The sequence below is a fragment of the Dysidea avara genome, chromosome 2, assembly GCF_963678975.1.
Source record: "Dysidea avara chromosome 2, odDysAvar1.4, whole genome shotgun sequence".
Taxonomy (NCBI): Eukaryota; Metazoa; Porifera; class Demospongiae; order Dictyoceratida; family Dysideidae; genus Dysidea; species Dysidea avara.
In genome coordinates, this window is record NC_089273.1 from 30,018,456 (window position 1) to 30,035,093 (window position 16,638).

Consider the following 16,638-nt stretch of genomic DNA (forward strand, 5'->3'; position numbering starts at 1 on the left):
CCTGCTTGAAAAAAGTTGCCCAAAACAGGGCAAATTTTGGGTATCAGGAATTTATACACCCCACTCAGTGATAGCTAGTAAATAGATGAATGATTGGTGCAAATTGTGTTTGCACAGCTGTAGGCACTGGGAAGTTATTACACAATGATTACTTAAAATCGCCATATCTCCTAACGAAGCTTTGTGCATCAAAGCCTGGTTTTATCAAATTCAGTCACATAATTTTATTATGATAATATAGAGATGAGTCTATTTTCTTTTTTATTTGGCCTATTTTTCTTTCCAGCAATTCTTTTATTTTCACCAATTATACTCCATAAAATTATTTTGATTAGCATTAATCTTTGTTAATTGACCAATACTGAGTGCAAGCTACAATTTCACCTTAAAGTGATCCTATTAGAGTATCACAACCTGCACTTGTTTTTATCATGTGACATTGTATAACAAGAAACTAGCTATTGTATAACAAGAAGCTAGCTAATATTATATGACTGTTCTATTAGAGTATCTCGATCTTTGAAGCAATTCTTTGTCCACATCACAAAAATTGTAACTATTATTCCAGCAGTTTTCTCATTGCTTTTACCTACCTATTATGCCAAAACCTTTGCTGGCAAAATTGACACATCCCTATTATGATACCGCCTTTTTTAAATACCGCCATATCGTCTGGGCAGTATGGCCTCCCTGTGGGCATTTTTCATCCATAACTAGACATGTGACAATGTTCGTAGGTAGGTGCCAATGCAGTCAGTTAACCATGTATACAAATAAGTCTGTAATATTTAGTAATACTGTGATATATATTTTTTACAGAAGGTAGCAATCTTACGATATCACTCAGCTCTACTAAATAATTAGTAGCCTTGTTTGTCTTAATTTTATGCATAGTTGCTTAATTCTTGAATGCCTTGGTTTTAGAAGTAGAGCAACATCAGCTTGCTCTATACCCCAATTGACTCTCAAAGGGTTATATAATTGTGGTTTCACTGGCTGTTCTGTTAGACAGTATTGTTTTATTTTTAACAAATCAAACTGCATTATATTAGAATTCCACTTTTGTGCTATGCCAGTATAGCGTTCCAAAGCTATTATATTGTAATGCTAGCATACTTTTGTTATACAGGATCATCCTTTACCTGAACCAACTGCTTGCGATGATGACTTCACAGAACTGTTTGTCACCAATCGTACTACTTGTGGAGCAGCAGTAGAACTACTCCAGGAATCACAGTATATGGATGGCTATACTGAAATATTTGCTATTGATGGATGTCCAGAACTGTATGGTAGATTTACAAGATCATGTCATGTATTATCACAAGAAAAGCTGGAATCAGTATGTAGATACTATCTAATCAGAAACAGCCAAGTTGTAAAAAAAGGGTGCAGTCCCCAAAAATCTATGATGAAAAAAATGTGAAATCCAAGTTGGCATGCAGCCAAGAAATGGCTGTGATGGTAGGCAAATGGCAAAAAGTTTAATAATGACAATTCAGGTGAATTTGTACTGACTTCTCCAAGTTTCATTAGGAGTTGGCAACAAATTCATCTGAATTGTCCTTATCAAAATAATTTTGCCATTTACTTACCATCACAATCATTTCTTGGCCACTAACTTGGATTTCACATATTTTTTCACCATGGCTTTTGAGGGCCGCACCCTTTTTACAGCTTAGCTGTTTTAGATTAGATATCACTTATTTTTGTATTTGTATTCTCCAAAGCAGCTAGGCCATAGGCTAGCTTTGAGGCCTCTTTTTGCCTGTCTTTTTCTTTACTACAAGAAGTAGAAATCAGATGCAAATGATTAATTTTTAAAAATGCATTTTTTATATTGTACAAATTTTTATAATGGTACAATGGTATTATGGTATTTTCTTCATGCTATTAAGATTCGCCCTTAGACTCACTTGAGTGTGACATGTTTCAAGGCAATCGGTTGACATGTTCATGTTTTGTAGCAATTTTTTTAAAGTATGCAAAAAGACAAAGCAGAAGAATAAGAAGAAAATGAAATGAAGAAATAAAAATGAACTTTTAGCTGCTAATATCTCGGAAATGGCATGGGCAATTTCCTTCAAAATTGGTATATGGGGTGGCCTAACTGGTGCGAACCTCTGCAGCCAAACTGGTTCCAATCGGATGAGCTACAAAGGTGTGAAAACCACGTTTTCTTTCTTCCTATCAATATACTCACGGTGTGGCGCACTGGCATCTTGGGCCGCACGACACTACCGTGTGTCTTGATAATGGAGCAAGGATCATATGCATTAGCACTTGCCCTCCTTAAAAATGTTACAACACCACTGAAGTACTGGTTGGTAAGCCTGAGCATAATCACAACAACAAAATCATACCAATGCATAGCCTTTTTAATGGACGAGTAGGTAAAAATTATTATAATATATTACTGCTTTAACTACTAGAAATGCTAAGCCAGCTTTCCCAGAAATTCTTACTTTAAAAATTGGAAACTTACAATACGTAGTATATATGATAAGATAACTATTTTGTTGTCTTCTGTTTTCTGTTAGTTTCTAGCAGTTGGAAATATTATTAGTGATCTGGGTCAAGTAGAACAGTGTAGACCATTTGTTTCTGAATTAGTGGCCAACAGTATGTTCAATGATGAAACTGTAAGTATTAGTTTGTATATGTATTACTGATGCAAACGTACAATACATTCCAACTTATTCTACATGCTCCTAGGTGCATATACACATGCACGCACACACACACATACAAAAACACACACACACACTAGTGTTCTGCGACACAGTGTATTTTGTGTATCACAAATAAATTGTTCGACATTATACTATGTCACGATACTATAATGAAGTGGTCATGGCTGTAGTTATGACTGGCACTAGTTAGCATAGTTGTAACAAGATATTCCAACGCCGATTCTGTATTCATTGTGTATACAAATTTCTATATTTAGAGAATGTGGATAAATTACAGATGTATTATACTGAACAGATGTGACATTTAGTTAGTGTGTTCTGATAAGACTCATTTTTAGTATGGAAAAAAACAGAGACCAGTACTGTTACAAAGCACATCTCTACCTAGATACCTATGGTGGCATGGCCTCTAAACACTACCTAGACAATTACTGTAGCTACCACAGCCATTTTAATGCATGCTCCCACAAAGGCTTGTCCAAATTTCTCTGCATTTTGATGAGTTGTCAAGATGGTTGGAATATACAGGAGATTATTTACTAGTTAGAATTGCAGTTCTTTATGCTTAAAGTGTAACAGCTACTGTTTTCAGAATACCCGGGTAAGAATTTTTTTGCCATAACAGCAGCACATAAACAAGCATATATATATATATGACTTCTCATAACGCTGCACTTTATCGCACAGGTAATAGAAAGTCTTTCTATTTGAGTATCTTGATCACTGTTACAGTAATAGAGCAATCGCTGACAGTTCTACAAGAAAACTTATATTGATATTTCTAAGTATATACAGTTTATCATATCGTGATACTTATTTGCTGTATCAATATGTTGCTGTATTGCTGTATCGATATGTATTGCAGATCCCTAACACACACACACACACACACACACACACACACACACACACACACACACACACACACACACACACACACACACACACGCACACACACATGCACACACACACACACAGACACGCACACACATGTATGTAGGTATAGGTGTGTTACTCTTGTATACTTGTAGCACTCTTGTATCAAGGATGGCTTTCTCAGACGATGTGGTGATCGATGTAGACAGGTATATTCAATTCTTAAAAAATAAAATGCGTATGAGCTTCCAAATATGTGTGGGCACATAAAATTTCTCTACTTTTTCAAGATTTATTCACAATACATGATTATATGTGCAGTTGTAATTTACTAATAGCCTTAATACCATAATCATAGCTTAGTCTACTGCATGTTTACAAATTTCTCTAACTTATGTACATGCACAAAAGATATAATTATAGTGTAATTGCTCCTGCATGTGAGCTGATTGTGAACAGAATCAATACATATGTAGAGTGTTAGTCTGGCAGTGTAGATATCTTGTGCTGATGTTATTTTAAAAGTTTAAATGCTCAGTTTAAAAAATAGTGTTACATGTACATATTATTTTGAATGCTATAGAATTGAAATTCAGTTTTGAGAGGGTTTCCACATGCCAGAAACATCATATTACTTCAAATTGTAAAAGCCATGTATATAATATTGTCACATCATGGTGTATGTAACATAACAGTCCATAATAACAAAATAAACATTGCTAACCTGTAGATGGCTGAGGCATTTATATTCAAGTCTAAGTTTTGGGACACAAAAGAGTGATACATGTGCTGCAGTGAATACTGTTGCGCTCTGAAGGCATTTTTGGACTTGGCTATTCCCAACCAATACAGCTAAGATGTTATTTTTATGGGATTTTTTTGGGCGAGAAGTCCAAACCTTCATGATTCCTAATAATTATGCTGTACTATCATACTGTAGAATTATTAGATTGAATTAACAAGCATATTGCCATGATAATGAGTACTATGATATTTTCATTGAATAATAATCTTGGCATTTGGTGTGCAGCTGCATCTCCAGAGAACTTCTAAATATAGTCACTAGAGTGTGGATAGTCATTAACTCAATTTAGAACAGGTTTTTAGTTGTTCAAAATGATAAACAGTGGTTTATAAGTTACTCTTGACTGTTTTATTAGAGTAAATTACTGTTCTATTAGAGTATCTCAATTTCTAAATGTAGTGGGTGCTCTATCCCACCTGGTTCTCCTTGTGCTATGTCAGTATGGGTAATAATTTGCTAGAGACAGATTTATTATATTACACATAGTCGTAAACTGCATAAAAATGTTTGAATTATGTCTAAAGTGCCTAGCTATGTTCAATGAGCAACACTGTACAAAAATTCTGAAGGGGAACTGGCCCAGTGCCCCTGCCCCTCCCCCCTGGATCCGTCCCTGTTAATACCCAACCCATTTTTTTCAGTAGAGAGAATTGATGTGAGCAGAGTTAGCAAAATATTCTATCCCTTCCTATACATGTTTAACTATTCTATTTTTATTGTACGTGGCTGTTGCATTAGGTCCATATAATCATACTGTACTGTGTGATATGCTTTTTTTCATTTTGGTATAACAACATGTGTAATTCCTTCATATTTCATAGAGACTTGATGCAAGTATAACTAGATATGGATGTTGCCTTGCTGATTACTCCAGAACTTTTTATGGCAAAAGGTAAGATGCTCAGTGTAGTGTACTTGGGTTGACCTTATCATGTATAGTGGGGCCAAAAATATATTACACTGGGTCAGCCTTAGTGTTTCCCTTCATGACAGCTTGACAGTATTGGTTATTTGTAACCAAGCCCTAAATGCATGCAGACTGATCCAAAACTCTTCCATCAAGTTTCACTTTCTGCTGACTGACTAACTAACTGACTGGCCAATCGACTTTTGTTAAGACTATGGACCTAGTTTTCTTCACTGCGTGATGCTGCTTCAGCCCAATACATGCCTTTTAACCAGTTGCAGCATCTACATTAAATGCATCGTTAGCTTACCTTTTCCCTCCTTTGTGTGCCATGCCTTTCTTCACTACTGCATAGGTGTTGATTTGTGGTAATACGTAGTGGAACTGGCTATCATGAGAGTCATCCTTGACTGGATGGGTTGCAGGGGCACTTCTTGTAATGTTCTTCATTTGTAATGCTGTATGACAGGCAGCATTTACTAGAAAACCTAGCACAATGGCCACTTCATTTCTCTGTAAATCGATAGTCAGGGTGTGAGTGCACTTATTAACAATTTCTGTAGTGGCTGGATTGATTGTAGAGAAACTTTCATGCCGATTTTCATTGTATTGGATACAAGGTTGAAAATGAAGTAGAATGGCCACAGTGCTTTCTAGTAATTGATAGTTGATGGACTGATGGGGCACTCACAAAGGCAGATCCATAATTTTACAAGAGGGGATCTCTGAGCTGGGTGGTAGTTAACCCCACTAAAGTTCACATATGCAACTCAGCACATCCTGGCCTAGAGCTGTAGCATACATACACAAAAGTGCCCTTGGAAAAACTTTAACAGCATATCTAGTACATGACTAGGTAGCTGGAAACCTACACTGCTGTTTGTACAGTTTTTTTCTATCCTATGCTATTGTAGATCTAGCTCACTGCATACACAACTTTCTGGCATGCAGTATAGCTATTATGAACGATGGAGCTCTCATTCGTCACATGTCTTTCTAACCAAGTTGAGGAAGTACTGTAGTACCTAACTACTGTGTTACTTCGTAATTCATACTGCTGAGTGTGGGGACTGGAATTCAGTTCATTCTGTGTCTTCTAGGTGAGATCTCAAAAACAGCTGAGTGATATCACGTGCTCATATAGACCAAAAATTAATGTTGAGCATAGTCAAAATTATTCCCTAAAATTTCCTGAAGTGATTGCTGAAATACAGTTATACACTGTAAATACATCTGTTTTACTCTGCAATCATATAGGCTATTACTAGTAAGCATAAATTGGAGCTTAAAAGATCAAAATGTTCTAATAGTAGTGGCGGATGTAGGGGTGGGTCAAGGGGTGCTCTTGTCCCAAAAATGTTTAGTATATAAGTCAATTGGTGCACTGTATTATCATGAAAATGTAATCTGTAGCATTCTATTTGTGACTTTTAGCTGCAAATAGCTACCACCAGTCTCCATCATATAAATTCCGTACTCCCAAGACTCCCAACAGCCAGCTTACACTCTAATTAAAGCCTACAAATAAATGTATAAAGTCCCAGCTGTGCTTATATGAGTGGCATTGTAAAATCAAACAAAATTTCTTCTACACAAACAGTGACTTCCTTCTAAATAGCTATGCAGCTATACACACCAAACTCTGTTGAAGGTATATATAAACCTTTCAATATTCAGAGTTTGTCAACGTTTTCAGGGAGCTGCATTGAGTGCATTCTAAGATCATGTATAGCAACTACACCTTTGTATTTGAATACACATAGGTTTATAGCTGTACAGGTTATTATAAAATAGTTCAGCAGGAGATCTAGAGTGGCTGGAAACTCTGACCCATCAACAATATTATTGTACACTAATAAACATTAAAATCAAGTTATCAGGATTGAGGCATCCTAATAGAGCAGTCACCTCTAATACAATAGTTGAATAAAAATTGTGATGAACTCATGCTGAAATTGCTCTCAGATTTCATCTAAAGAGTGTCTAATTTCAAAAATTTCCTGGGGGACATGCAGACCCCCAAGGTCAGCATACTTCGCATGTTGGTGTGCTTTATATACTAACATGTGCCTTCCCTGTAGTGTCTTTTCATTTTGACACCCTTTCCAAATGTCTGGATTCGCCTCTGTCTTATAGAACAGTCACTTTACATTCAGATGACTGCTTTATTAAGGTAGGTGAATGCTCCTTTAGAGTACCACAATCTTTTTTGATTATATGCTAGCATTGTTTGATAAGTGTCTCTAAGGGGGGTTGTTATTTTAATACAGGTAATTTATGAGATTTTAAAGTTATTTCTGAATTTTTCCAGTAATTATTCTTGCATATTCTGTGGATCCAATGTCACTTGGCCAAGAGTTTTACATTTTCACCAGCCATCACACACCAAGACAAAAGTTAAGTCCATGATGAACGCATCACTTCGTCACTTGGCCAGATTGGTGCTTTCATCATAGACTTAACTGTGTATGTCCCAGTTTGTTTTGCTTGCAGCATAGGGTGTCAGTTTATGTTAGTGCAGTAATGACTTTGTGTGTCTACAATTGTTAAAGTAGAGTTAAAACGTCCATTGTATTACCTTGTCTCCAACAGTTGAAGTAGCAGATTTATTCTTCTAGATGAGTTTCATGTTTGTTCTTCATGTGTAGAGCTTTGTAACAAGCAGCACATATTTATACACTATGCAAGCAAAGCATATAAGTTATATAGGGCATAAGTTTTAGTATGTCTAATCTTTAGATGTGGGGCTATGGAAGGTTAATAAAAATCTTACAAGTTAGTACGTACAATCACTACAATAAAAAGTGTTTACCTAAAGACTGTCGCCTACATAAAATGTATCTACTTTATAGCCAATATACTAAAAGAAATATAGTGTAATGTAACATTGTAACATAGCATATCAATTTCATAGTGAAAAACAGAGGCATCTCTTCACATATGCATTAGAGGAGACGATATATGACTTATGTAATCGTGACTTTCCTGGATATTGTAGAGAAGTGAGTATGGTACTTTATATGTATGTACATGTGTAACAGTGCCATTGTATCTCGACGAAGATGTATATTTTATAGTTCTAACACGCTTACGAGGGATATGACTAAAATATACGCACGATTCACAAGAGCATACACCGCTCGAGTGAGAGTGCGTATATTTAGTCATATCCTGAGTAATCGTGTTATAACTGTTATATTCTACACCCTAGTAGATGAAAACGATTATAGATAGTCAGTAATAGTGAAACAGCACCTCCTGGAAATGGAAATCAATAGAAGTTCTTGATGGATCAGACGTTTTACACTTTTAACGGTGCCATGCCCACATAGTCGCGATTAGTGAGTTATCCGCGAAGGAGACAAGAGTTCATCGAAACTTGTTCCAATTCCTGAGGTGAATAAATGTTGGTTGATTTAGGAGCTTGTTATTAGAGACTTGGTTACCGTTTAGATAAGGATTTCGTGGAATGTGTGAAGTTACACCATATATGGTAAGCGTAGCCACAAAGCGTGGTATATCAGTTATATACCACAGTTTGCCATGGTATATCAGTTATATACCACAGTGCGGCGCTTATGATCTCAACCACAGGTGTGGTATATTATATAGTTATACAACGGCCACGAGTGCTCTGCCTGATATAAACGCACGAGCCTGAGGGCCATTAGGCCTGAAGGCAAGTGCGTTTATACAGGCAGAGCACGAGTGCACGTTGTATAACTGTTATGTACCACTCACCTAATAGGTGGGGAGAGTCTCACAAGACAGCTGTAACACTTATAAAGGCCAGGTTTCTAACATCGAATGTGGGTAACCAAGCAGGACGTTGCGATGACGTTCCCCCTGCAGTACTGCAGCCACCTGAGATATTGAAAGCTAGTACGCTTGTATCACTAACCTACATTCGCTGTTCGACTCTCATCATGTAGTGCTCAGCATGCCAGCGTGATCACTCAATCGCCATATAGACTAAGCGCCAGACTAATCGCCATAGTGATTCTCTCGAGCAAAAAAAAGTAGCTAAATAGACGTTTTAAGTAAACAAAACCTAACTACTAAACGATGCTAGTCTAATTCTTACTATTCACACTGGCTAAACTCGAATCAGGTGGCATGACAAAACTGGTTACCACAATCGAACGTAAAGGTTAGTATTATTTAGAATATATTTGTTTTATCGAGTCATTGTCGAAGTGGGCTACAGTTTAATTTGGGCTAAGATGGCACCAGACTAGTAAGGTGTATAAGTACGTTTATATATATGTAGACTAGAGCTGTGGCCACCCGTGTTGGATTTTTCGATCGCCATTGGCTGCTTGTAAACATTATACATATTGGTGATGTTATGGCCCACAATCGACCTTTACATGTCAGGCTATAAAAGAATTCGAGTGATCTGTGAAGTGTCTTTCCACCTATTAGGTGAGGTGTCGTAGTGGTCTTCGCCACCGGCACTTGTGCTATGCTGCACAAAACCGCAGCCAGTGCAATATCTGTATATTGCACTGTGGTCGGTGCATTATAATGTATAATGCACTCGTTGTGGTCTAAAAAACCGCAACCAGTGCGTTATAAGTTATAATGCACTCGCTGCAGTCTGCAGCAGTGCAATATACAAATTATGGCACTGGCGGTGCCTTTGAACTGCCCACGCAGAGTGGTACATATATATATGTACCACTTTCACACCTCAGATCAAAGGCTCAGACTGTTGTATATAAATGATATACCACAGCAAACTGAGGTATATAACTGATATACCACACTTTGTGGTGTTCCACAGCATTCCATGTGCAGGTCTCAACAGTCAACAAACTCTCAACATTTACATTCCATAAAGTCCAGTAAACAACATTATGCAACTTGTTCAACCCAGGAGGTGATACTTATAAGAGGCCTGTTTCTATGGCAATTATGGTTGTATTAGACTTTGAAATATTTTGATTGATTATTAAGCAATAATTGTACATTTAAACTTTGTATATAATCACATAGATATAATCATATAGAGAGTCTCTCACTGTCTCTATAATGTCCTTTATGGGTCAAACAGCTGATCAACTGATATGTCTTTTAAAAGCTCATCAATGTCATCTGTACTGTCTTGATATGAACCAGAAAAAGATATTGGACAGCTTAAAAAGTTGCAACTGTTAAAGATAAATGTTGGAGCAGGGGGTGGCAAGTGTTGCTTTGTAACAAACTGATCTTGGCTAATCAATGAACTTCTATGACTTACAGCTGTTGTAGAAGAACCATATGCCACCAATTCTGTGCCACTGCCATTTTCACTAAATGACTGGTCATCTGTAAATCATCGCTGTGGCAGTCAAATTGAAACCTCTTGCCTGGTTGATCCTTGGGGTGATCCAAGGCAGCGAGTGCGTATCGGGGTGTATCACGCGCTTGGACTTCCTGGGCTTGCTGCTTAGCAGCCTTTGTACATTCTCCAACAGTGTTCACAGCACTAGTTGTAGCACTTGCCTTTCGCTTCAACATCAGGCGGTATGACTCACGATTCATGTCGCACAAATCGTCTTTAGCATTGTCTTTAGCCAGCAGAGAAACGCTTGGTGGTGAAAAGTCGCGGCAGTTAACACAGGGACACCAGCCAGGCACTTGTAAACAATAATGGCTTGCTAGTTCATCTTCAGGTAACAATCCAACGTTGTCTTTAACAATCAATGTTTTACTTACGACTGTATTACTACCGGGAGCAGTAGACATGACAATGAAAGTAGTACATAACAGTTATAACCCGGATACTCGGGATATGACAAAAATATATGCACTCGCGCCCTGCGGGCGCTCGTGCATATATTTTTGTCATATCCCTCGTAACCGTGTTATAACTATAAAATATACTTTTAAGCATAAATGACTAACTGAGGGCAAGTAAATATTGTTATAGGCAGTAAATATTGGTTTTAACACTGGTGAAATGAGCGTCTGAAGTGAATGCCTACAGGTACATATTCAATGGCCAGAAAACTATATATAAAGCTGGCCTACTACGCTAACAGGAATAGAATATTTCTTCACAGTTGACAGAGATGTTTCTGTTATGTTATCTGCTCATCTAGGGGTTTGACCACAAAGAGCAAACTGTGAATTTTGTATAGAGAAATTGCATTACAAGCCATAATATACAAACTATACATTTTGAAGGAATATTACTATGACGACAAGTTGTCATTCCTTAACAGTACATAACAGCAGGATAGAGATTCAAGTACCTGCAATATATTTCTATATTCAGCTGTTCTGAAGTCAAGTTTCTGATTTCCTACTACAGTATATACACACAGGCTGTCAGTAGCCTTCTTGGATGTCACTATTTAGATAGTTTTTAACGAAAGCATTGTAGGTTTTTATATCTTTGTACACATAGGTAGAATACATTTTACCTTCCACTGTATAAAAGTTATGGTACTAGCTACAATAATATAAAACTGCATTTTTTATTAACCTATTACAAGATCAAAGTCTGTTGCATCTTTTTATACATGTGTCATATTTCCATTTCAGGACAATGTTTCAATCTCTGAAGATACAAGACAATGCTTAGAAGCTGGTAACTCCTTCTTTTCTAGTGCTGATGAAATATGCTTAGAGAATTATCGTGAGCTATATGATGCATCAACGTATCAAGAATATTCAGAAATTTCTGAGTCAATTTGTTCAAATGAATTATGCAAAGGCCAACTCAGTGACTTCACTGGTTATTTGTGGACATGTGACCATGTATGTATAAGTGGATAATGTGATTGTCTATGTTAGTGTGTTTATGTGTTGTTTATTTAGTTAGTTTAGTGCTTAAGTGAGATCATCCTTAACAACCAAGTTTATATCCACTTCATGTGTGAATGCTATATATTTCTTAGCTAAAAATAGTTAATTACACAACATACCATTGTAAATAGTCTATTATGCTTTTGAAATTGCCTATTATGCTTTTGAGCAATGCTACAAAATTTTCCCTATTATGCTTCAATTATGCCCAGTTTTGTCACATTATGTTCCAAATATGCTCATATAAAATTGTGACTTGACTGCTTTTATTAGAGTATGTAATGGATTTGTGAATGTTCTATTAGGATATTTCAATATGTGGTGACTGTTCTATTAGAGTATATCGATCTTTAACTAATCTTAACGCAGCTGTAAATCTGATTTTTAACTAGTTTGTGCACTATCCCATTCTGCATCATGCATAATAGACAGAGTTTTAGCTTCTCCGATGACCAATGCACAAAAATTGTGCCTATTATGTTGGCCATTATGCTCAATGCTTTTGGCTACCTATTATGCTCCAAATTATGCTGGCATAATTGGCACAGGCCTAATCAGGTTAACAAACAAGGAAGCCTGGGGTATAGTTGGTATTGAATCCCAATTAATAGAACTGGGAACCAACAGTTGTTAATACTGAACACCATTGCATGTGCAAATGGTGATCATGCGATCTCTACTCATGGCCAAAGGAGTGCTATTTGGAATTGCTCATACTAAATTCAGTCATAAAGATTGAAGTTGCCACAAAATGCCAAATTTAGTCACCCACCCACCCACCCTTGACTAATCACTGGCATCCATCCCCACTTAACCAATGCAATCATGCGTTTTAGTACAGTTGGTATAAATACATTATTTCACATTATGGGAACCCGGGGCATGGCATAGTCTGGCCGCTTCTTGATATGATTTAAGATTGGCTATAGCAATAGAAATTTTAGCAGCTAACTTCCTCTCTGGGACAAATGTAGGTGCATTTAGCACCTACAGTAACATCGTTTATTCTTTTAAAAATGTGACCAAGCCTGCGAAAACAGGTCATGATTTTTGCCAACTTTTTCAAACTTCCTTGACTTATAACTTTTCATGTCATTATGAACTTTTCATACCATTATGCTATGGCAATGAAATTTTTTCCCTGAGTAAGCATTTGTGTGGCTTTATGATGCAAGTTACAGAAAGTAAATAGTTTGTTTCAGTACTGAGATATGACCTGTAGTGTGCGGAGTGTAGTTTGTGCCCACATGCCCTGTTTTTGCAGGCCTGGTCACAAATATGCATTGCTCTAATTCATGCCACGTAGCGGTGGTACATGCAAAACATAGGATGTTAAACCTTTCAACATAGTTTGCATTTCAAACAGCTGGAGCAATTGGCTAACATACAAGTGTGTATAACAGTTTGTTGTAACTATGTATTTACATAATAATGTTATGTGAATAATTCTTTATCTTCCACAGAATTTTGAAGATGATTTAAGGCAGTTAGCCATCTTGTACAACACTACATGTAAAGGGAATAGTCAAGGCAGTTGTGTAACAAATCTCTTAACTACTTCATATGTTTCACAACTTTCTGCAATATTTGTAAGTCACTGGAAAACTTCATATATGCATATATATACGTATAATATAATATATACAGTAATAGTTATAAGCAAGGGATCTCCTACCAAGTAGTACAGTATACGTAGTACTGTTAGGAAGGAATCCCCCACAAAACTGATGCACGCCACCTAAAATTCCACCTATAAAATAATCCTAGAGAAAATTCACATGATGAAAATGACCTTTACAGAATAATATTAGTCTATCTAATATCAAATACAACATTAAAAACAAGAAAATACTTACAGGCAGCCGGATATATACTTTAAAATGAAACACAAATTTTCATTTGCCTGCCCTGCCTTCCTTCTTTGTTATTCAGGCAGTAAAGCTTATGCGATCATGATGACCACACCCCTTATTATAAGTCTAGCTAAATTTATAATGCTAGTACAATGAAAAAATTAAATAGTGACATACCGAGCAGTAGATGAAAGACTGACTCGAGATACTCTAATACAGTAGTCACCCTAATAGAACAGTCAAACGTATATAGCTATATGCTATGTACAACACAAAACCAAACTAGTATATTAAACATCATTAATTATAAGTGAAGTAGGGGTCCAAGCAATAAAAGTAGTGAAACAAGAGGTGTTACAGCATAGCTTGGGGGAAAATCGGAGGGTCCGCAATTATTATAATAAGTCTTCCAGATCATAATTATTTAGAACCAGGGTTATACAAACTACTTAACCAGAGTTTGAAATGAATTGCATGCTTTGATTATATTGACTTGCTTGATAGTAATGATGTAAGAGTAAATCATGGATTATTGTTGTCCCAGCTTTGAATTGAGCATTGTGATTGTTCATTTAGTTCAATTAGAGCACTTTGATTGTTCAGTGCACACCTGGAGCAGGTAATCATTCAATCCTTACTTGTTTTAAATGATTTCTCTTAGAGAAATGCTGTTACATTAATGTATAGCAAGAATTAAAAAATTATCTTTGGTTCTTACAAGCACTCTTTGTTATAATGCAAACAGCCTGAGATGCAAGTTTTAGTACATGCCACTATCATATAGTATGATAGTAACTGTATAGTAGGGACCACAAAGGAATAGGCGTGGCCCACAAAATAATTGATGGAATTTTTACTAACTGACTGAGTAGGTAAGTAGCTGACTGACTGACTGCTGCCTTCAGACAAGCGTAACTCGATAACAGCTAAGGCTACAGGCTTGATTTGTTTTACTGTTCGACGTCGCTTCGGCCCGACAGGTGCCTTTTGCAGTATGTACAATGCATTCTTCATTGACTTACCAGTGTCCTTTTTTGTGTACTATTCATCTGCTGACAGGGAAAGGTGTCGATATGGCGCGAGCACGTGATTACTTCCCTCCGACGCTGAAATCATCTGTATTTTTCATAGTGGCTATTTTGATTGCAGAGGTGCTTTTCAAACAGTTCTTGATTCGTACTGCTGTGTAACGGGTTGAACATAGCCGACAGCGAAGCGTAATGGATACTTCACTTTTTGGATGATATAGCTGGGGGGTGCAGCGCCATTTCAGCTGCGATATGTGTGGGTTCACCAGTCATAATTTATTTACAAAAAAAGTTAACAAACAAGTACATGAAAAATTTTGCAACTAGAGTAGGGACCATAGCACATCGATAAAAAGTACTGAAACAAGTTGAGTAGTCCATGATATTAAATCACAGTAAAACAAAAGGAAGTGTTATATCCCTACTGTGCATTTCCATCATGGTATCTTGATCACGGTAGGATATAACATTTCTTATTGTTTTACTGTGATTTAATATCATGGACTACTCCAACTTGTTTCAGTACTTTTTATTGATGTGCTATGGTCCCTACTCTAGTTGAAAATTACAAATTTTTTCGTGTACTTGTATAATATATACCCCATTTATCGCTGTAGACACTATATAGCACATTTGCTCTATAAACGCTCCCAGTGTTAATGCACGTATTTAGGCACTCTGTGGCTTTCATCATGTCTTCTAGCAGTTAGTGTGCTTATTCTATGATGGCCATTCCCCTACAAAAAGGGAACAGGGATAAATGGATCCCTCGTGCTCTAATGCATGTAATGTTACATAATCGATGGATTTGTTGTAGTGTGTAATTGCCATTCTTTTGGATACTCCGAAGTGATTCTGGTCTTATAAAAGAAAGGAAATGGTATGGAGATAGATTAGACACGTTTTAACGCTCTACTGGACAGTTTTCACTCCATGGATTAATAGCCTCATGAGTTTATGGACATACGTAGTAGTTCAAATGCCTGAAAACCAGATTTCCAGTGAATCACTTCAGATATACATGGAATGGTGATTTTCACTGTTACTGTTATAAACACTGTAAGTCTGTTTATGAGTGTTAATTTTGCAGGCTAAGCATTGTTGGCTGATCGTTTAACTTTGTGGTCATATAAGTTAAGTAAACCATAATTACCACAGTAGGATATGCTGTTTAATGGTGATTAATATTATATATACATAGTTTTATGGGACTATGTTGTATGGTTTGTGGCTTAAAGCATATAGATTGAAATCTCCCAGGAATTTAGCAGTGAAGGAGATAAACCAAATCAGACCTAGGATAAAACCAGGTCTAACCAATGGTGTTCATAATAATTCGAGAATCTTGCACCAATCATGCCAACATATATATATCTAATCAAAAACAGCCAAGCTGTAAAAAAAGGTGCGGCCTCCAAAAAGGCCATGGTGAAAAAAGATGTGAAATCCAAGGTGGCGGCCAAGAAATGGCTGTGATGGTAGGTTAATGGTTACATTTTAATAACAACAATTCAGGTGAATTTGTTGCCAAGACCAAGCGGCACAAAATTCACCTGAATTGTCGTTATTAAAATGTAACCATTAACCTACCATCACAGCCATTTCTTGGCCGCCACCTTGGATTTCACATCTTTTTTCACCATGGCCTTTTTGAAGGCCGCACCTTTTTTTACAGCTTGGC

The 16,638-nt window shown here is 36.8% G+C and overlaps 1 protein-coding gene across 1 annotated transcript in view; it reads left to right on the forward strand.

Annotated features, from left to right (window-relative positions):
• LOC136244281 (uncharacterized) overlaps positions 1-16,638 on the forward strand; it is a 44,758-nt gene that overhangs the window by 12,247 nt on the left and 15,873 nt on the right. Inside the window, exons 6-12 of the mRNA XM_066035830.1 lie at positions 1,130-1,342; positions 2,541-2,642; positions 3,725-3,778; positions 5,196-5,266; positions 8,196-8,283; positions 11,813-12,028; positions 13,540-13,665. Of these exons, the coding sequence (XP_065891902.1) occupies positions 1,130-1,342; positions 2,541-2,642; positions 3,725-3,778; positions 5,196-5,266; positions 8,196-8,283; positions 11,813-12,028; positions 13,540-13,665 (870 nt within the window). The remainder of the gene's footprint in view (positions 1-1,129; positions 1,343-2,540; positions 2,643-3,724; positions 3,779-5,195; positions 5,267-8,195; positions 8,284-11,812; positions 12,029-13,539; positions 13,666-16,638) is intronic.